Genomic DNA, 22,811 nt, shown 5'->3' with positions numbered 1-22,811 from the left:
AAACCATATTTTCTTGAAGATAAATTCTTCTAGAGAGCTCTCAAAAAATATGGGCTTGGTCCTGATTTTGCAAACAACAGCAGGGTTCTCAAGTGGAGCAGGGTGATAATTTTTACAAGGTAAATGTAAATTATCTTTCATATAGGGGAAAAAATGGGAAATCTAATTTTAGTAACACTGGGTTAAGATGAAAGGAAAAAAGGTATTAATAAAAGATCCATTAGCTTTAAAATCCAAAGCATGTTGAAAAGCAGTAATAAATTTATAGTTTATCTTTCTAAATTCAATGCTTGAATAAAATACAGCTTTTATACTATTTATTCTTTCAAAAATAATTGCATGCCTACTATGTACCAGACAACTGCTCTAGGCTCTGGGGATGGCTTTATCAATGAACAAGATAAAGATCCATGCCCTTGGAGAGCTTACATTGAAAGATCATACATGAGAATTCCTTCCTCTTTTCCAAACAAACAAACAAACAAAACCTGTAAAATATATAAGCCAATAAAATCTGCCAAAGTCCTGTGATTTACTTCTCTATATTTAAAAAATTGAAAGCCACCAATGGGCCAAGGTTATGTTTTCCTATTTTAAAGTTGAGTTGCAATATTCTGAAAATGGGTCTGAAATAGATGCAGTGAGAGCATTAAACCAGATGTGTTGCTCTGTGGGGAACATGGAAGCATGCAATGCTGCTAGCACAGAGGCAGCTAGAGTAAACTGAGGCAGAGTCCCCCAAATGAGCATTCTGAATAGAACAAGGCATGATGAATTTCCTCAACAGCCAAATAGTTAAACCGACAGGGATACTTAAGTGGGAGAAATAAAACAAGGGACACAAAGTACAGAAGGAAATTATCAAAAAGGAAAAATAAACTTATTTTCTAAAACTTGGGTAACTGATTTTAACACATACCCCAAACCTACACGCCTTGCGATTATCATCCACATGCTACTCATGGCTGCCCCCTTGCACTGTGGCCCTCTCTACCTTTCTCTGCGTCTTTACGTCCACCATTGGTTTCACAAGCTCTGACATCAATGCACAGGAGTTCGAATCGACAGCCTGGTTCCCTTATTAAAATAAAAATTCTCACAAAATCAGTATCAGTAGAATTTGTTCTAAAAAACTGAACCTAAGAATTAATTTAATAAAATACTATCTTATGTCTATAATTCCCCAACAAAGGGCACAGCTTTATTTAGACATGAAATTCAAAATAATTCATGGTAGGTCAGCAGCCATTAGCTGTGTACTAGGGCCACGGCTGGGCTATTGAATAAGAGCAGCCATTTTCCCCCCAGCTAACTGATCCTTTTCACACTGTGATGTATTTTTATTTTGTTCATTCATTCATTTTGGCAAATACTGAACACATAACATGTGCCAGGTGCTGTTCTGGATGCTGGGGAAACAGCAGTGAACAAGAGGGACAAGGTCTCTCCTCTCCAGGAGCTGACATTTAGTTGGAGGAGAAGACAAAGCATAAGGAAGCAGAAGTAAGAAGCGCTAGGAAGATCCGACAGGGCAATGTGACAAGTGTGGGCAGGGCTGCCAGGGAGGGTGGCTGGGCCTCTTACTTCTTACGGTCCTTGTCCTTCCTCAGGTTGCTGCCTGTTGCCAGAAAGGACTGGCTGTGAAATATCTCGGAGGTAGCTTTCTTTTTAGAGAAAGCAATTATTTCTTCTTCCAAAAGTCTTCTCTTTTCTTCAAGCTTCATTCTCTCTTCTTGGTGAAGTCTCTTAAGGTGCTCAAATTTGGCCTGTAGCTGGAAACAAAAGTGCAATCCCCACTACTGACACAGCACGGCAGCAGAGGCACGCTCTCCAGCTCAGCAACACAAAGGCGGACCCCATAGCGCAACACAGAATAACCTACACAGTCAAAATCTTTCTGAAGTCTCAGAAGTTCATAGTTCAAGGAAAAGTTTACATATGGAATTCCCTTGGTAACTTTAATTTTAAATGAGTTCCCATGCAAAAAATGCTTAAACTAAATATAATAAAAATCATAGCTTTATGTACAAAACTATTTTTAAAACATTGTGAACTTTTCCTAGAGTTTTTATTTTCTCGGTGTGTATTTTCCCTACAAAACTTCTTAAAGTCTCTCAAGTCCATGCTCAATAAAAATAAGAGATGCAAAGTATAGAAAGAAATTACCAGAAAGGAAAAAAACAACAACACTATTTTCCAAATAAAATATATGCAGTAAATAGTTATTGAAAACTGTACCGGTAAACATCACTGGAAAGCACGTGTCAATTGTCAACTACGTCAAGAACGTTAAAACTGTATTCTATTTTTCCATAGTCTTTCAATGTCCTGAGATCTAGGCTTAAAAAAATCCTAAATTCAGAGAAAGCTTTACATATAAAAATACTCATCACAGTAGAATTTACACTATAATAGGAAAACATTGCCCACATATCCAATGAAGATAAAGAATAAATTAATGCTAAATACATTTGATGCAGCCGTAGGAGAGCAGAATGTGCAGGACTGTTGAGCTGAGGGCAACTAAGAAGCAGCAGATATAGGAAAGCTCTCTGACCTCCCTTTAGGCGCCTAAAGGCAGGATACAGATGTACAAAGAAAAAAGGTATCCAGCCCCCTTCCCCAACCAGGGAGAACAAAGGTTAACCACCAAAGACAACTTCAGACCCTTTTGGGCCTGGAGACTGGTACCAGACAGCTCTACATTAACTAGCTTTACTGACTAGCCTTCATCTGCCAGCTATGTGCCTTCCTCCAAGTTGCTGCCTCTAGAGACTCCAAGTCCTTTTCCTTTGTCTTGTCATTTCTGTAAAAATTAACTGTTCTTTGTTGAAGATGCTATAGAAGGTAGAATGCAGTCGCCTCTTTGAGAACTACTCATTGACTGTATCACCCCTGTATATGTGAAATATACATGCTAATAAACTTGTTTTTTTGTTTTGGTTAATCTGAGAATAAGGGGTCATTCCAATTAAGAACCTATAGGGGTTATTCTTCCCGTATACAACTGTTAAATGAGTTTCAAGAGATTTCTCTTAAGTGAAAAAAGCAGAAGAAAAAATTATTTAAAGAATACAATTCAGCAGTTTTTCACCTCCTTGGGGCTGAAAATCATCTTGATAAACCATATAAAGGGAGCAACGTCAGCTTAGATGTCAATTTTGGGGCAGGCCTTTTACTTTATTTTGTTCCACAACTTAAGCAATGCCCTATATGGATCATAGAAGGCATATTTCTCAAAGCTATGAAGGGCATAAAACTCTGGAAACTTACAAATAAAAAGAAAGCTTTAAAACAACTGGGATATACCAAAAGAAAACATCTATCTAACGTTTTTACCATGATGGCTGGCACTGAGTAAGCACTCGATAAATATTAGCCATTGTTAATAACAAAAAATAGGAAACTCAGCTTGCTCCAGCTGCCACCCTGGGTAGTTCTTTCTGTGTCCTGTGCTCTGTTACAGGTGCAAAAGAGAAACCCTTAGCACACATGTGCTGGGGTAACTGTGGGAGCAACGTCTCCCTGAGGATTACTTAGGAGCTATGTCTTTTTCATTTTTATACCCCCAGCAGAGCACACAATACTGCTCATAAAAGAATTCTAAAAGATGTAGAAGAACTAGCAATGAGAGGAAATACAGATGAAAGTTATGTGAAGTTCTGCATGCAGTTCAAAGAGACAAGGTCCAAGGAAGAATGTAGGTGGACCTGGTTTAATTGTGGCTTACCTCAAAAAAAAAAAAAATCTAGGGTCTTAAGCCAGCTCCATAGGAATCAGCTGTGTGCTGTGCCCTCTAACAACACAACCAGTGTCTAGAATCTACATTTTAAAAGATAACCTTATTTTTGGTCCTCTGATCTGGTTAGGTAAATCTGACATTAACATTTTAGTTCTGGGTAGAAACCTGGCATTCATGCAAACAAAGCAGGACTTGGTGTCTAGAAAAAGACGACATAGCTGGGCGTGGTGGCTCATTGAGGTTTACAGGCTCATTGGCTCACGGAGGTTTACACGCATGAGCCACAGCGCCTGGCTATGTTATCTTTTTCTAAGACACCACGTTGTCTAGAAAGGGGGAGACGTTTGGGAGGCCGAGGTGGGTGGATTGCCTGAGCTCAGGAGTTCAAGACCAGCCTGGGCAACACGGTGAAACCCCGTCTCTACTAAAATACAAAACATTAGCCAGGTGTGGCAGTGTGCGCCTGTAGTCCCAGCTACTCGGGAGGCTGAGACAGGAGAATTGCCTGAAGCCGGGAGGCCGAGGTTGCAGTGAGCCGAGATAGCGCCATTGCACTCCAGCCTGGGCCACAGAGTGAGGCTCCATCTCAAAAAAAAAAAAAAAAAAAAAAAAAAAGACATAATATTTGAGGAAATATTTCACTGAAAATCAGAGACTGAGGGAAGAAACCAGAGAGCTAAACTCTGGTCTAATAAAACTGTTATGTTCCAAATGTGGAATACGTTGTCCTGTGAGCCAGTGAGCACCTGATAGGAGAAGTATTCCAAGGGAAACAAGGATAAAACAGATAATCGATTAAGGCCCTCCTAACATAAGATGCTTTTATTCCAGAGGATGCCTTTTCAGAGAAGCATCAGTTCCTTAGTATTTGCTTATTTAAATGGTTCCTGCTTTTAAAAAAGTTACATGTTAGGTATGTGTGTGTGTTTAAAGGGCACACTCCCCAGATGTCATTCAAATCGGTGGCACAAACAAAGAGTGGCAGTCCTCTGCACACGTGTGCATCGGTGATGTGGGAGAGGAGCAGGAGTGGGACAAAGTCTGGAAAGGAAGCAGCAAGGGCAGGTTTCTATCACATGACTGGAGATAGCTCTCTGGTTACTCAAATGGAGGTTGCATACCTCACATGAATATTAAAATATCTTGAAAGGTCACAGAGCACTTTATACACCATTCATGAGGTTGACTAAAAAATTCCAGGAAAACTACAAAGAGGGAAACATTAAACAAGGGGGCATGGAGGTGTGAATGTGACTATTATTCACGCTGGGTGGCATTTCCAGCCCTGGCTATCAACAACTATTCCATACACATGAAGCATGCATTCATGGTTCCATTATTCACTACCACAGGCAGTTAATTCAAATACATTTTCAAATTCTCAAAACATTAAAAACAAGGGATCTTTTGTGCTATCAATAGTCACCAATTCTCTTAAGAATATTAAGTCATCAATATGGTACGATAGTCCCCCCTTTTCCATGGGGGATACATTCCAAGACTCCAGGAGGATGCCTGAAACCACAGGTAGTACCATGCCCTATGTTTTTTCCTATATATAGACACCTATAGTAAAGTTAAGGCACAGTGTGAGACTAACAATAATAATTAATAATAAAATAGAACAATCATAACAATGTATGTAATAAAAGTTATGTGAATGTGGTCTCTTTCTCTCTCAAAATATCTTATTGTAGTATTTTCAGACCGTAGTTGACCATGGGTAACTGAAACCTCAGAAAGCCATATTGAGTGTAAAGGGGGACTACTGTACAATGCTGTATCTTTCGTAAACACTACTTTTAAGGACACGACACATTCTCGTACTCAAAGATCCTTTTAAAAGTATCTTTTTTCTTTGGGAGGCCGAGGCAGGAGGATAACGTGAGGTCAGGAGTTCGAGACCAGCCTGACCAACATGGAGAAACCCCGTCTCTACTAAAAATACAAAATTAGCTGGGCATGCTGGCACATGCCTATAATCTCAGCTACTCGGGAGGCTGAGGCAGGAGAATTGCTTGAACCTGGGAGGCCAAGGTTGCGGTAAGCTGAGATTGCACCATTGCACTCCAGCCTGGGCAACAAAAGCAAGACTCAGTCTCAAAAAACAAAAAAAAGTATCTTTTTTTTTGTTTTTTGAGACGGATTCTCGCTCTGTTGCCCAGGCTGGAGTGCAGTGGCATAATCTTGGCTCACTGCAACCTCTGCCTCTTGTGTTCAGGCAATTCTCCTGCCTCAGCCTCCTGAGTAGCTGGAATTATAGGCATGTTGCCACCATGCCCAGCTAATTTTTGTATTTTTAGTAGAGATGGGGTTTCACCATATTGACCAGGCTGGTCTCAAACTCCTGATCTCAAGTGATCCACCCGCCTCGGCCTCCCGAAGTGCTAGGATTGCAGGCGTGAGCCACCATGCCCGGCCCCATTTTTAGAAATTAGAAATAAATGCCAGGGAAAATATTTCTCTCTGCTGAGCTAGCAGATGACTTCCATCTAAACTCTGTGTGGTCCCTTCTGCCCTGCCTGCCTAGAAGTTAGAGCCCAGTCTTTGTGTTCACTTAAAAATTCCCTCAACCAGGGCTCTCAGCTGCCCTCTGTGCAAACCCCTTCTTCATACCCTGTATTATAAGGCTCCTGTTCTCCTCATGTTCATGGTTGTAATGTAGCTGCATTTTTAAATTGTAAATTACCGAGCATACTTTTTGGAAATACAAGGGGCATAAATGTTAAATGAAAAAATTATTCCAAGATACAGACAGACATATCAAATTGGGTAGTAATAATAATGATGGTCATGTAACCTGAGGAATAAATATAAACTGTACTTTTTCTTAAAGTGGGGAGGGTATATAGGAAATCCGTGTGTCATATGCAACATGCCTCATGAGTTCTTCTAGAATCTTGTCAATAAAGGAATAGGGAAGACAGAACGTCAACGATATTTGGAGACATCATTTGTTCTGTGCATCTCCCCATTCTAGTCATCTAATGTTCACACACTATTATCTAAGCACACATCATTTTACAAAGCTACATATAGAAATATGGATTTATACAAAAGATAAATTAAGGGATATTTGTTTCACAACAATATTGGCAAGGACATATTTAAATAACCGTCCTTTAATATAGAATTAAATAATGTTTTGAATGGTATCTTTTTATTAGTGAATTGGTAAAACTAAGATTCATGCTATATGAGAAACTCTTGAATAAAAGAAACTAAACAAACATAATACCCATGTACAATATGCAATCTGTGATTGCATCCTGGTTCAAAAACAAAAACAGAAAAATCACCAAATAAAAAGGAACAATTTTGAAAGCCAATCTTGGGGCAACTGGGGAAATCTGAATAAGGACTGAAGATTGGGTGAGATTATGGTATTCCTGTTTTCTTAGGTAAGGGGAAGGACATAGGTATCCTATACTTTCACTTTTCTGTTGTTTGAACTTTTTCCAAATAAAACATCAAAATTCGCATTATAAATAAATTAGTAAACTATTACTTTTACAAAACCATTTCCTGCACAGTTCATTTACATAGCAAGTACTGTAAGTGTATTTGAAATAATAAACTAGCACAATTGGATTACAGATTAACTCTTCAAGAAATCATGTATTTTCAAGAAAATAGCTTTACTCAAAACCTAAATTGCTGCTTCAGAACTAGAAGCAAACAAAACTACGGAAGTTCAGTGATTTTTTTGGTGCCAGGGCTACCCCAAGGTCATCTAGACCAGGGGTCCCCAATCCCCAGGCCGCAGACCAGTACTGGTCCATGGCCTGTTAGGAACTGGGCTACACAGTATAAGGTGAGTGGCGGGCAAACAAGCATTACTGCCTGAGCTCCGCCTACTGTCAGATCAGTGGTGGCATTAGATTCCCACAGGAGCGCAAACCCTACTGCAAACTGTGCATGTGAGGGATCTTGGTTGTGCGCTCCTTGTGAGAATCTAATGCCTGATGATCTGAGCTGGAACAGTTTCATCCTGAAACCATCTCCCCTGGTCCGTGGAAAAACTGTCTTCCAGGAAACGGGTCCCTGGTGCCAAAAAGGTTGGGGACCACTGATCTAGACCACCTAACTACATCCTGAGAGACCGAGTTCAAATGGAAAGTAAAGCTACTTCACAGCCTTCACAAATATCCATTTCAGGGCAAACAACCACCCCAGCGACACTCAAAAAAGGCTTTATTAAGCCATAGTAAAAATGTTTATAGCTCATGGTTAAGATACTTCTTAGTAACCTAGTCCATTACAAGCCCTTGGTAAACCATTTCTAATGGAAGAATATTTGCTCAAAAGGCCAAAATTCTCTTTGGTCTCAGTCAAAGGAGTGAGATGACAAAGGGAAGGTCATAGTTTGGGAAGCATCACAGTAAGACGCATACACTGTGTTGCCACTGTGGCTGTGAGGCCCACCACCCTCAGGAGTTGGCCTGTGGCAAATGTGGCTTACCCTGCTAGGCATAAGAAAACATCCAGTGGTGTTTCTTCTTTTAGCCTTGGCACTAACAAAGACAAACCACCACTGAGACTGGTTGAATGAGGCACCTAAAAATTGTATACTGTGGATTCAAGGCATGGATTTCATGAAAGAAAAATGTGTGCACCCAAGAGGGTAGCTGCTGCAGCTTCCAGTTCATTGTAAGAATTTCAACAATTAGTGACTCCATAAATGTACTGCTTTAAAAAAAAGAAGGCCAAAGTTTTCATTTAATTTCAGGCTATGATTCTAAGTCAACATTCAAATACTATGTGTTGGAAAAGCTACTCTTTAAAGAACAAGTAGCCTACAAAAGAGTCTCAAGCAAATTCTTGGAATAAATCCTCCAAATTAATAGGACATCTAAAAAATAAATGCAAATCACATCAAACCAGCATACTTGCCTCTCTCTCAGCTTCTTTCAATATGGCTTCTTTCTCCTTTACTCGCTGCACAAACATCTGTTTCATTTCTTCTTCCTTCCTCTGACGTTCACCATGGAACTCATGTCTTTTGGCTTCATAGGTCTCTTGAAGACTAAAAAGTTATTTGTGTTACTCTCCTGCTAAAAAGTGATTAGGTCGGGTATGGCGGCTCACGCCTGTAATCCCAACACTTTGGGAGGCCGAGGCAGGTGGATCACCTAAGGTCAGGAGTCCAAGACCAGCCTGGCCAACATAGTGAAACCCTGTCTCTACAAAAATAAAAAAATTAGCTGGGCATGATAGCAGGTGCCTGTAATCCCAGCTACATGGGAGGCTGAGGTGGGAGAATCACTTGAACCCAGGAGGCAGAGATTGCAGTGAGCTGAGATCACGCCACTGCACTCCAGCCTGGGTGACAGAGCGAGACTCTGTCTCAAAAAAAAAAAAAGTGATATAATTGGCCTGGCCTGGTGGCTCACGCCTGTAATCCCAGCACTTTGGGAGGCTGAGGTGGGCAGATCACCTGAGGTCAGGAGTTCAAGACCAGCCTGGCCAACATGGTGAAACCCTGTCTCTACTAAAAATACAAAAAATTAGTCAGGCATGGTGGCGTGCGCCTGTAGTCCCAGCTACACGGGAGGCTGAGGCAGGAGAATTGCTTGAGCCTAGGAGGTGAAGGTTGCAGTGAGCCAAGATCGCGCCACTGCATTCCAGCCTGGGCAACAGAGCAAGACTCTGTCTCAAAAAACAAACAAACAAACAAAAAAGTGATACAATAAACTTTCAAAAATACAAGTGCTCACCTAATGCCATCAATAGGTTCTTGAAAACTGTAACTTTAAGTGAAGCAATGTATGATTAAACCAATTTTTACCGTAGGGTAATTGATATAAACAAGAATTAAGTTCCTATGGCATATTTCTGGTCACAAAAACATTACCAAACTTCTAAATAAAGACTCAAAACCCTTCTAATATTAAACACTGAAATAAATGTTAGCTATATACACATTTAAGAAAAATTAACAAAAATAAGAAGGACAATTAATTACCCAATTTTTGGTGCATCAGTGAGTGATGGCAGTCATTATGGTGGAGGTGAAATCAGGGAATAGATGTTTGCAAAGGGAAAATTGTAAAGATCACCTCCTACCACGATGTAATTCAAAAACAATAACAAATATGGCAGGGTTACTGAGCACTTTCACACCGCATTGCTTATTGTCCTACATTTGTGTATTGTATACACAATGTATACAATAAATTTTTATGTTACAATAATATGTATTCATTCACTCATTCTCCAACCTGCTTAACTCCAGTTCAGGGTCATGGGTGGCTGGAGCCTATCCTGGAAGCTAAGTGAGAATCAGCCCTGGACAGCATGCCATTCCATTGCAGGGCACACTCACACCACCCCCACCCAACTCAGACTGGGACAATTTAGGCATGCCATGAACTTAACGCTTACAGCTTTGGGATGAAGAACCCAGAGAAAACCTGTAGATACAGGGAGAATATGCCAACTCCACACAGACAGTGGCCATCGCCGGGAATCAATTTTTTTTCTTATCAATGTTACAACAAAATGACATTGAACAAAACATTGTTATTCAAGAACCTGCTGTACATCTCATGTTCAGCCTCATATATGTAACAGGTACCAATATTTTTTTACACATGGTAACCCAAAACATGAAATTTCCTATAGCATGAAATATGAAGCCACCCGTGTTAGTGCTGATATGGAGTACTAGAGTCACTGGAATCACTGTATGTAGAAACTTGGAAATCCTAAGTCATCTTTCACTCTTCCCTTACCCTATTCTCCCTATCTTATCAAGGTCCATTAGTTCAGCTTCTGAAGCTAAGTCTCTTAATATAACCTTCTTTCCATTTCTACAGATACCAGATTACAGCCGAACCTGATCTTTGTGATTTTCTGCCTTCACTACTGCAACAATCTCCTAATTCATCTCTGAGCTTCTAGTTCCTCTTTCTTTCACTTTGTTCTTGTCACCCTCTAGATTTTCCACCAAAAACACAGATCTCATTATCTTTTCTCACCACATTAAAGTTATGCTATCTATAGAATAAGGTCCCACCTCCTTTAAATTGCACTCAAGAAACTTTATAATCTCTGGCCTAATTCTACCTTTCCAGATTGATTTCTCACCAAACAATTCTGATATCCTATCCTCAGGTTTCAGCCACACCAACCTGTTCATTGTTCCTAGAACGAATCTGGCATTTCAGGCTTCAGTTTGTGGCCACTGTCCACTTTCTACCCCCATGCTGTCCTGCTCATCCTCTACCCCTCAAGGGCAAATTCACGTGTAACTTCTTCTGTAAAGTCTCCCCCACTCTCCCGTTTGCAGGCCAAAAGAATGAGGGTCATGATCAACTCAGTATACCACTGGAGGCTATATTAGTAAAGAGCAAACTATTCTCATAAATGCAGAATGTTAGCAAACTGACAAACTGCGTCTGCCATCCAGAAGGAATGCTGAGGGCAGTCACGACCCAGGCACAAGTGTTTCTTGTGATTATCTACAGGGCACATCTGAAGCCTGTTAGCAATAATATGAACCTGTGATCAATTACGCAGCTGACCAATCGTTACCTCTTCCTCCCTGTTCTTTCTACCCAATAAATACAAACGGCTTAAGAAGCTTGGGGCGGCTGCCTTTGCTCACTAGAAGCAGGACGCTCTCTTCTTCTTCCCCTGGCCCCTTCCTTTAAAACAGTTTCTTGTAAGTTTTCATTTCTGTGTTCATCCTCCTTCGTTCAGTCCCGTAGTGACTGCCACACTCCCCAGTTAGAATTAACTGTTCCTTCCAAGCACTGCCATGGCATTTATATCCTGCCCATCTCTCCCTTCTCATAGGTCACAAATCTTGAGAACAGAAAATGAAGCCTCATTCATCTCTGTGACTATCCAGCAGAGCTCTCTAGACATTTCAGTTTCTCTATAAATGTTCATAGAATGACAAATTTCTGGGAAGAGGAGGAAGATTTAACCAGCATAACCAGCAGAGAAAGGACTATCCTGGAACTCTACCAGTAGCTGCCCTTTCCTATGTGTAGAATTTTGGAGGTATAATAAGCCTTCTTATATGTCAGAAACACTGAGCCCTTCCATTTGGGCTTGCTATAAGAATATCCCAAAGGTTTGACAGAGAATACAAATTCACTTTCCAGTTACATTAGTGAGAAATTTCTATTGCTTATAAAATCAATTTCAAAATATGAATTAAATCTTATTAATCTTAAATTTTATAACTGGAGACATTAAGCTTTTAAGTATAGAATTCTGTAAGTTCAAAGAAACGCAGAGTAAGAAATACTACACAACAGCTACCAAGGCTGAGAGGTGAGTTTGAGGCATGTACAGGAGGGGTTCCAAGCAGGAACAGATCCTAAACACTTGCAGAAACATGTTCTTTAAGAGCAGAGATTACAAATGTGCAAAATACCCTAGACATCACATGTCTCACACCCCAAGGAGGCATTTTACTTAGTATCAGGCCTTTTTTTTTCTGTTGTGATCTTTTTTTTTTAAAGAAGCCCCTATATTTATCAGCTACTTTCTTCATCTTTAGAAACCTCACTACATTTCACTAGTCCAACATGACTGATAGTCTTTAAAGACAAGCTTGATGTAAAAATATCTTGAATTCAGACTGGATTAAGAAAATGTGGCACATATACACCGTGGAATACTATGCAGCCATAAAAAAGGATGAGTTCATGTCCTTTGTAGGGACATGGATGAAGCTGGAAATCATCATTCTTGGCAAACTATCGCAAGGACAAAAAAACCAAACCTGGCATGTTCTCACTCATAGATGGGAATTCAACAATGAGAACACTTGGACACAGGAAGGGGAACATCACACACCGGAGCCTGTTGTGGGGTGGGGAGAGGCGGGAGGGATAGCATTAGGAGATATACCTAATGTAAATGACGAGTTAATGGGTGCAGCACACCAACATGGCACATGTATATATATGTAACAAACCAGCACGTTGTGCACACGTACCCTAGAACTTAAAGTATAATTAAAAAAAATTTTTTTTTTAATTATTTAAAAAATCTTGAATGCATAACAAACATAAGTTTTTTAAAACAATGCTTCATTAATCTATACGAGCACTTGAGTTGTTCACAAGGAAAATACATCCACCTGGTGAAGAGAAGAGACCTAACATTTGTTGAATATCTGCTACTGGCAGGGTACTCTTCTGGACTCCTTTATGTTGACTATTTAATTCCCACAGCAACCCTGAAGAACAAGCCCTGACATTCTAAATAAGAAAACTAAAGCACAGAGAGTAATCTGCCCAAAGGAACATAGCTGAAAAGTAAAAAGTTGGGATTTGAACCAGATTAGACTTGTTCCAAAATCCATATTCCCAACTACCACAAATCAGATTGCCCCAATGTGGTGTCTCAGCAGCAGAAAGTAATGGACTGCTTCTGCATATTTTGCATCTCATCGTGCTGCTTTCCAACTTCTGACAATGTAAATTTACAAGGCCAATTTCAAGTAAAGAAACTTGTACTATTTTTCAAAAGGTGGTAAAGAAAGTCAGATCTGAAAGAGAATGGTCTATAAAGTTAGTATTCTAAAACTAATGCAATCATTGTTTCTTATCATAGATTTATTAAATAAAAAACATTTTCTTGCTATACTATTCCCTTTTCTAGCATAAAAGTAGCTTGCTGTCATAATTTTCTTTCTTTTTTTTTTTGAGACGGGGTCTCACTGTCATCCAGGCTGGATCATCCTGCCTCTACCACCCAAGTAGCTGGGACTATATGAGCATGCCACCACAGCTGGTCAATTTCTGTATTCTTTGTAGAGACAGAGTTTTGCCATGTTACCTAGGCTGGTCTCAAACTCCAAAGCTTAAGTGATCCACCTTTCTGGCCTCCCAAAGTGTTGGGATTACAGGCGTGAACGACTGCATCTGGCCTGACATGAATATTTAATGCCAACATACTACTGTTGTTGCAAATCTCACTGATTTAAAGTTGAAAACTAAAGAGAAAGAAAGAAAAAAATCTCAGATGCTCATGTCATCAAGAAAAGTCCTTTCCTTCAATTGGGACATGTTTGTGTTTCAAGTACAGTTCCAATAAGCCTAGTGAACTTTTTCCAAGTCTACTATGGACTACCTGAAGAACTATTTAGTTCTTGAGAGTTCCAAAGACATGAAGTTTTACTAAAATTACGTCAAATACTTAAACAACTCTAAACTACTAAGCATAAATCTTCCTTTCAAAGCTACAGGTCCCACAATACTTCAATGACAGTGATTTTGTGCTAAAAAGTTAAAGGTGATTAACTGTGGGAAAGAGATTAGTTAGGTTAATCTTTAATTATTAAACTTGGGGATTTAAAGAGTTTTATAAAGGCATGTTTCCAATGGTTGAAATAATTAATATAAAATGTTAAGATCAGTTAATTAAACTATGACTATAGTGCTATTTACGTGGGCCTCGTGACAAGCCTACGCTTGGTGCTGGTAGATTAGGATACCCACCATGACTCAGCATACCCATTCAATAAAATGTAAGTGGAAAAACAAACAGAAGTTCTGGCAACAAAGAGGGCCAGGAAGTACAGTCACATAAAGGTCACCCAACAGGTTTGCGTAACTTGTCTTTACTGCTAGATAGATATAATACTGAGGGACAGATTTTACATGGCAACCAAATTACAACAACTACCAAATTAAATAGGAAAAGACTCCCGAGAGAACAAATATAAATTTTTTTTTTTTTGAGATGGAGTCTCGCTCTGTTGCCCAGGCTGGAGTGCAGTGGGGTGATCTCAGCTCACTGCAGCCTCCACCTTCTGGGTTCAAGCAATTCTCCTGCCTCAGCCTCCCACGTAGCTGGGCTTATAGGTGTCCGCCACCACACCCGGCTAATTTTTGTATTTTTAGTACAGACAGGGTTTCACCATGTTGGCCAGGCTGGTCTTGAACTCCTGACCTCAGGTGATCCACCCGCCTTGGCCTCCCAAAGTACTGAAATTACAGGCATAAGCCACCACGCCTGGCCAGATATAACTTCTTGAAACTATAAAAAATAAAAGCTTCCTAATACATCAGACAATAATGAGCTACAAAAGCCTTATCAAATCATTTAATCACATATGACAAAGAACCAGAAGAGACATTTTGCCTCAACTTTACCCAAGTGATCCAGAAATACAGTAGAAAGGTCTACTCTCTTAGGAAGACAATAGTGAGCCACTGCTCCCACTCACTCTGTAGCCTGACCTAAACTTACTGAGTTTCTTCCAGCCACTGCTCCCACCCAGTCCGTAGCCTGACCTAAGCTGAAGAATCTCCCTTTCTAATTTCCCCTTCTTTGTGTGATCAGTGAGCAGATGCTTCCCAACCTGAAGAAATGCTCAGCAAATGGATGTGATGGGCAATCTATGATTTCTGACTACCTATCATTGAGTCCTTTCCTCTTGGTACCAGTATCCATTATCCTCATTACCTTTTTGGGGGCTACCTCTCCCCCATGGGATACAGTCTTGTGGGACAATTAATCAGGTTCACACTCACTCCTAAACAAGAGATGGGAACATGACCTACATCAGGCCTACTGGACATTCTTTCCCTGGACTATGAATTGTGAGCAGTGAACAAAAAAGGCTGGCAATGGTTTCAGTTCATTCATTCCACTCCCAGAGCTGGAACAAAAATGGTTTCTACCTGTTGCAGGCCTTCCCTTCAAATCTGCAAGTCCAGACCTATGTAGCCTCCAACCAATGCCTTTTTTTTTTTTTTTTTTTTTTTTGTCTTTTAAGATGGGGTCTCACTCTGTCACCCAGGCTGGAGTGCAGTGGCATGATCTTGGCTCACTGCAAGCTCTGCCTCCTAGGTTCACGCCATTCTCCTGCCTCAGCCTCCCAAGTAGCCGGGACTACAGGTGCCCACCACCACGCCCAGCTAATTTTTTGTATTTTTAGTAGAGATGGGGTTTCACCGTGTTAGCCAGGATAGTCTTGATCTCCTGACCTCGTGATCTGCCCGCCTCAGCCTCCCAAAGTGCTGGGATTACAGGCGTGAGCCACCGGGCCTGGCCCCAACCACTGCCTTTTTTAACTGAACACAAAGTGGTCTTCATTATTCTCCAAGAATTGTCAAGGAAGCACCTCTGTACTTGTGCAGCATAAACCTGGCCCTCAACTTTGACACAGCAGCAGACTCCCTCTCTCTTGATCCCCTCTGTCAAGTTCCAAGACGTGACACTGCTGGTTTTCCTCCTCCTCCCTTCTCAAGCTCTCCTATCTGCTCCTCCAGCTGACAAATACTAAAGGGACTCAAGGCTGTTTCTGAGTCGCCTTTCTTTCTAGATGTATTTCTCTCTACAGGCAGTCTTATCCCTGGTCACACATAGAATTAATCATTTAAATACCCATGACTCTTAAGCTATTTCTTTGGCCCATCCCTTTTCTGACCTCCAGAAAGATACCCCAAAGTGCTTACTTGTAATTGTCACTTTGCTGTTTCAGAGGAAACTCAAAGTCAACAGGTCCCAAACTGTGACCTCCATTGTGCCTACCACTGCTGCCTCACACACACACAAAAAAGCTAGTCCTCCTTCAGCCTTACCTATCTAGATGAATGCACCTAGCCATGAAACCATAAATTCAGGAGACTAGGCGTCTCCTTCTAGCCTCCTGCTTTCTCACTTTATTCTATCCAAACAACCACTAAGTTCTTCCAATTTTACCTTCTAGTCATCTCTCAAACATGTCCAGCTCTTTATTTTCATTGATCTCACTTTAGTCGAAGAAATACTCTCCTAACTGGCCTCTCCTAAGCATCTCTGAACACCCCTTCAATACCTCCTTCACATTAGAGCAAAGAATAATTTTTAAAATGCAAATATTATATTATTCCTAAAATAGCGTTGCCTTCCCCTTAGGACAAAGATCAAAATCCTCCCCAGGGCCTCCACAGCTGCTGCCTGCCTGTTCTCTTCTCTCATCTCACGTGAGCCCAGGCCTGCCTCATCTGTCCTGCTGTACTGCAGTGAACTGATCTTCTTCCGGAGTCTTACAGATGCCATTCTCTCTCCATCTTCAGCCCTTTGTATATGTCTTGCTCTGTTTTCCCCAAGTTACTACAGCTCAAAATAGCCACTGCCTCAAGAAAGTCTTCCCGAATTTTCCAGCTTAAATTTGGAACCCCCCCACCCACCCACACAACCCATTTTACACTGTCTGCCTCTCCTTTAGTGCTTATATCACAGCTACAATGTACTGTGCAATTAGGTGTTTAATTTTTGAACTCCCCTACAAGAACATAAACTCCATGTGAAATAATAGTAATCTCTAGCATTTAGCAGAGCCTTTAAAAAAAATACCTAAGATTTTACCCAGTATTATTCACTGCTGACTCCCAAGTTACTATGGCAGCCCTAACTTCTCCCTAGCTCCAGATTCATGTGTCTAATAACCTACTCAAACTCTTCACCTGAATATTTAATAAGCAGCTTAAATGTAACATTTCTAAAACCTCTGGATTACCAACTACACCCCTAAACTCTCTGATTCCCATCCTCCTCAGGTCAATAACGATCACCACCAGTCACCCCATTTTCTAGGTCAAAGTGGTGACTGAGTTATCCTTGATCCCTCTCTTTCCTTCAAATCCCCTATGCAAAAATAATTTATCAGTGGGTCCTATGGACTTTAATTTCAAATTACATATCCTTAGCCAGGTGTGATCCATCACTGTAATCCCATCACTTCAGGAGCCCAAGGCAGGCAGATCACTTTGTATTTTTAGTAGAGATGGGGTTTCAAGACCCCAGGAATTCAAGGCCAGGAATTCCTGACCCCAAGGCCAGGAATTCAAGACCAGCCTGGCCAACATGGTGAAACCCTGTCTCTACTATAAAAACACAAAAATTAGCTGGGGGTGGTGGTGCATGCCTATAGTCCCAGCTACTCAGGAGGCTGAGGCATGAGAATCGCTTGAACCCGGGAGGCAGAGGTTGCAGTGAGCAGAGATCATGCCACTGAACTCCAGCCTGGGCAACACAGTGAGACTCTACCTCAAAAATAATAATAATAATAAAAATAAAATTAAATTAAAAAAATACATGTCTTAAGCATGCTTCTCACCCCTCTGTCACTACCCCTCTCTTTCACGCCTCAATCTTCTCATGCCTGGACCACCATGGCAACCTCCTAACTTGGTCTCCCCACTTCCACCTGCCCCCCCACCAACTCTCTTCTTCACGTAGGGGTCCTCCTCCCACCCCTCAACAGAGACTCTACACAAGCAGGGTCTCTATTTGATCCAACAGTGCACATACACCCAATGACTAGCATTTGGCTGAGCAGACAGCAGACAAACTATTTGCTGAATGACTAAGAATTCTGACTGCAGATTTCTAGGCTTCATCCCTGGAAATTGTGACCCTGCATTTCTTAATCATCCACAGGTGACTGATGATGACTCCACCAGACACCTAGGCCTGTCTCCTCAGAGAGGACTTCAAAGTTGTCCCTGCCCACTCTTACTCAGGACCCCTTCCACCTCAGTGCAGAGAGGACTTCAAAGTTGTCCCTGCCCGCTCTTACTCAGGACCCCTTCCACCTCAGTGCACAGAGGCCTCTGAAGTGACCCTGAGACTTGGAAGAAATGAGAAGTGAGTCTCCTCTGAGAAACACTAGGGAAGCTAACTCGAGATGATTAATCTTTAGTGAAGACAATATCATGAGAAAATTGTCAGTTTACGAGAATGACTGGCCCACAACCAGAAGCATCCTATGCCTGAATTTGGTGAGGGTGGGTTAAGTACACACAATGCTTTTTTTTTTTTCTTTGAGATGGAGTCTCGCTCTGTTGCCCAGGTTGGAGTGCAGTGGCACGATCTCAGCTCACTGTAAACTCTGCCTCCCAGGTTCAAGTGATTCTCCTACCTCAGCCTCCTGAGTAGCTGGTTTTACAGAAGTGTGCCACCATACCCAGCTAATTTGTGTAATTTTAGTAAAGACGGGGTTTCACCATGTTGGCCAGGCTGGTCTTGAACTCCTGACCTCAAGTGGTCTGCCCGCCTTGGCCTCCCAAAGTGCTGGGATTACAGGCATGAACCACCACGCCCGGCCATAAGTATATACAATTCTTAATTCATTATGCTACCAGAAGTGAAAACATTAATTAACTCCATAGACTGAAGAAATTTAAAAATTTAACTTCATCTAAGATTAAGTCTTCCAAAAGCTTATATGCAACAGCGGCACTAATTTGATGCACTCCTCCCCCTTTCTTTTGTTTACTCTGGTGCAGGTGCTAAGAACCAGGGAAATAACAAATGCAAACAATGCAATGGAAAAGGAATCCTCAGTCTCATAAGAGAGTTTAAAATAGCACTTGTCCCAAGGATCTCATGCTTTCCTGCATGCAAACACTGTTCTGGAATGCTACATCAAATTGATCTGATTCAGTACACTAAGGATTGGAGTTGCATAAAGTCTGGGATACAGCACCATATAAAATTACCAAGGAAGTTTCTACAACTTTTAATGCTTTATATTACTGAGCAAGGAGGGGTTCAGATTCTAAAATTCTTATAACTACACTGTAATATGGCAAGAAACAATCTAATCTCCGACTCCCTACAAGCACTCTCATTCTTCCTTTATAATATGTTTTGCTAAGCTTCACTCATTCCAAAACCTTTACAGAAGAAAAACCAACAGAAAATGTTTTAGTTTATTTTAAATGATTCCTGAGGACTGGTATGGAGGCTCACATTTGTAATCCCAAAGCTTTGCGAGGCTGAGGTAGGAGGATCACTTGAGGCCAGGAGTTTGAGACCAGCCTGGGCAACATAGTAAGACCCTGTCTCTACAAAAAATAAATAAATAAAAATAAGAAAATGATTTGTGTTCCAACTTACCTTTATGACAACAGTTAAATATATCATCGTCTCAGATAAATACAAAAAGAAATCAAATAATGAGGGTATTTTCCTTCAGTTACTCATGTCAGCATGAACTGAAACAGGGGGCCTCTGCCATACATTCTTCATCATATTTAACTCTTTTTGAGTCAGACAAGGACTTAAAAAGCAAGACTCTTCAAAAGCAAGAAGGAGTCAAGTGATTCAAGAAGCACAATAATTAGTCATTACCAAATGATTCTATATCATGGTTTTGGGAGATTCTAAAGAACACATGCCCCATCATCCTGGATATATAAAAATATGCAATCCTCTCTAACTTCCTCTTTGGTTGGCTTCCCAAGAACCCCACCCTACCTGACTGGCTTGTTTTCTGGGCCCACATCTGTAAAGCCCATTTCCTCCAGTTTGCAGCGCCTGTAAAGCTCATAGTGCCTGGTATGGGTCTGCTCTCGCAGGTCCTCCATATTTGTACAAATGAGCATTTCCCGCAGCTTTACAAAGTCACAGTGGTTTTCATTTTCCACTAGCCAAAAAAAAAATAAGAAAAAAGCAACACTGGATTTTAATTCCTGGCACACAACTAAGTGTTTGCTGAATGAACAAATAAATGAAAACATGTGAAACAAATAGCAAAATGATCAGTTTGATTAACAGCTACGATTATTTTATACAAGTAACCAAGGAAGAAACGCTTGCAGTATAAATACTGTATCATAGGCAATGTGAATTAACAGACCAGGAGATTTACTTTAAATTTAGTAGCCAATGGATCACCAGGAAATACCAAAAAAGACACAACTTATTGTTAACCAAGTGTTCTAGTTATTTCACACTAATATTTTGTTAGCAGTTTACAAACTATCCTGAAGACATTTCACATAATGTTTAAAAAGAGTATGTAATATTAGTTCACTAAAACTTCAAAGTAGTAAATTCTGCAAACTCAAGAATACTATCCTTCCCTGCTATAATTATCAAATTCTTTTTATAGAACACATTTATGATCCTGTGTTAGACACTATTCAAAATTAGTGAACACACTTACATGATCCTTCTTCTATGTTTACGGTGACCAGAGGACTACAAATAAATATATTTTATTGTGACCAATACTCTTTAGTATAATTATTACTTTTACATTTTTTATAAAATTAAAAATGTTATATTTTCTCAATTTTTTCATTAATTACAAAATTTATCAATTAAGAAAAAAATCAGCATTTGGAAATCTATACTAGTAAGGGTAATCTATTCACCATTAATTAGCACTATAAGTAAATGAACCATATAATACTATTTACTTACTCATTATAATGTCAGCTAAATAATCTAAATGTCAAGTAGATATAACTTTTTAAGTTGGCTGACTGGCTTATTCTGGAAATAGCTGGCAATACTTTGATCAGTAAAAATATATAAATTTATAAGATGGTTGACTGTTCTTATACTTAAGTGGTAATTAGTGATGTTTTATGTCTGAACACTACTTTCCACATTCACATTTTGGTCAGAGTGCCCCACTGGTGTTTCCCACCTACTAACAGGGTACCGTGGGGGCGGGGGTAATGTGTGTGTGGCATAATGAGAAGGGGGAGGCTCTACACGGCCTCCAGACTTTGGCTAAAATAGTACACAGCCAACTCCTCTGACAACCAATCACATCCAAACTAAGCATCACCCCAAAGAAGGCATGACAGGTAGCTTTGAGATTACTAGATAGATACATATTTCTAGTCATCCGTTGTCTCATTTACCTTGTACAACACCCCAAGGGTACTGGCGAGCTTTGACCATCTTGTTTCCGACTTTTACCTCATCCATACTTCCCACAACAGCAAACGGCAACTGTCCCTGAAAAAGAATATCGAGCACATCTTCTCATACCACTGTGATAACTGACTAGATAAAATAAATTTTATGTAAGAGGGAAGAGAATAATTAAATAACAAACCTATTAAAATCGAACGGTCAGCTATGCCTCAGATTTTAAAACCTGCCAGTGAATATGTGCTAACTGTTCTACAAGAGTCATCTTTGGGCCCCATAAAGAAAAGTATTTACATGTAAGGCATTATGCTATTAGGAATACACACAAACAAAAAAAAATTTTTATTTATTTTTATTTTTATTTTTTTGAGACAGAGTCTCACTCTGTCGCCCAAGCTGAAGTGCAGTGACACGATCTCAGCTCACTGCAGCCTCCGCCTCCTGGGTTCCAGTGATTCTCCTACCTCAGCCTCCCGAGTAGCTGGGATTACAGTTGCCCACCACAACACCCAGCTAATTTTTGCATTTTTAGTAGAGACGGCGTTTCACCATGTTGGCCAGGCTTGTCTTGAACTCCTGACCTCAGGTGATCCGCCTGTCTTGGGATTATAGGTGTGAGCCCTATAATCCCAAAGTGCTGGGATTATAGGTGTGAGCCCTATAATCCCAAAGTGCTGGGATTATAGGTGTGAGCCACCACACCTGGCCGAAAAAGAATTTTCCCCTAAAAGACAAAGATAATGTTGAGGAAATTACACATACACACACCCACAGTATACAAAATGTATATGTAACTATACAATAGCGTATTCCTATTGTTTGTGTGTATGTGTACAGTGTGTGGGTGTTTAGATATGGTACTAATATAAAGTAGTATACAAAGTCCCAAATTAATGTCAATATAGTAAATGTCCTAGAAATTGAGAGGAGTGAGAGATCACTAGGAGCAGGAAGACACAAGCTAACCCAGATCAAGAAGAACAAGATTTAGATGGATAAGCAAAGTGGGAAGAAATGGCTTAGAAAAGGAAAAGATTCTGAACAAAATGCAATAGCTAGGTTCAGGGGCAGGGAGTAGACTGGTCTGTCTGAAGTTGAGGATTAATACAGGGGAAAAGTCTAATGTAAAAATTATTAATTACTATGTTTAATATTTTAAAATTGACATATTTAGTTTCTTAATGGTGGCTTTCTGAATATTCTAGTTGAGCACAAGAAATAAAATTAGATGTAAAGACAATTTAACATACAGGAATTAAGATCACCTCATTTACATTAGTCAGTTTTTTTTTTTACAGATTTAGTTTAGGTACACTAATATAAAAGTGGTATGAAAAATCAGAAAAGGAAAATAGAAGAAATGGAATGAACAATTATTGAAAGTCACTGTTAGGCGCTTAACAAAGGTGACATCATTTATCCCTCACAACAACCCTTA

General features: G+C 40.2%; 1 protein-coding gene across 20 annotated transcripts in view; it reads right to left on the bottom strand.

Moving 5' to 3' along the window:
* The window catches only part of SEPTIN10 (septin 10), an 87,727-nt gene that overhangs the window by 17,429 nt on the left and 47,487 nt on the right, over positions 1-22,811 (bottom strand). For 4 of the 20 annotated variants that reach the window (XM_016944383.4, XM_016944462.4, XM_016944392.4 and 1 more), the window contains 5 exons: positions 21,361-21,457; positions 19,961-20,129; positions 8,636-8,768; positions 1,585-1,772; positions 995-1,077 (listed from right to left, as the gene is read on the bottom strand). In XM_016944383.4, coding sequence (XP_016799872.1) covers positions 995-1,077; positions 1,585-1,772; positions 8,636-8,768; positions 19,961-20,129; positions 21,361-21,457 — 670 coding nt within the window. Of the gene's footprint in view, positions 1-919; positions 1,078-1,326; positions 1,773-8,635; positions 8,769-19,378; positions 19,549-19,960; positions 20,130-21,360; positions 21,458-22,811 lie in introns of those variants that run through there. The other 16 variants (XM_001140511.6, XM_001140089.6, XM_016944471.3 and 13 more) reach the window with 8 other exon arrangements.

This window comes from Pan troglodytes, chromosome 12 (assembly GCF_028858775.2).
Source record: "Pan troglodytes isolate AG18354 chromosome 12, NHGRI_mPanTro3-v2.0_pri, whole genome shotgun sequence".
In the NCBI taxonomy this organism is placed as follows: domain Eukaryota; kingdom Metazoa; phylum Chordata; class Mammalia; order Primates; family Hominidae; genus Pan; species Pan troglodytes.
This window is presented reverse-complemented; position numbering and strand designations above follow the sequence as displayed.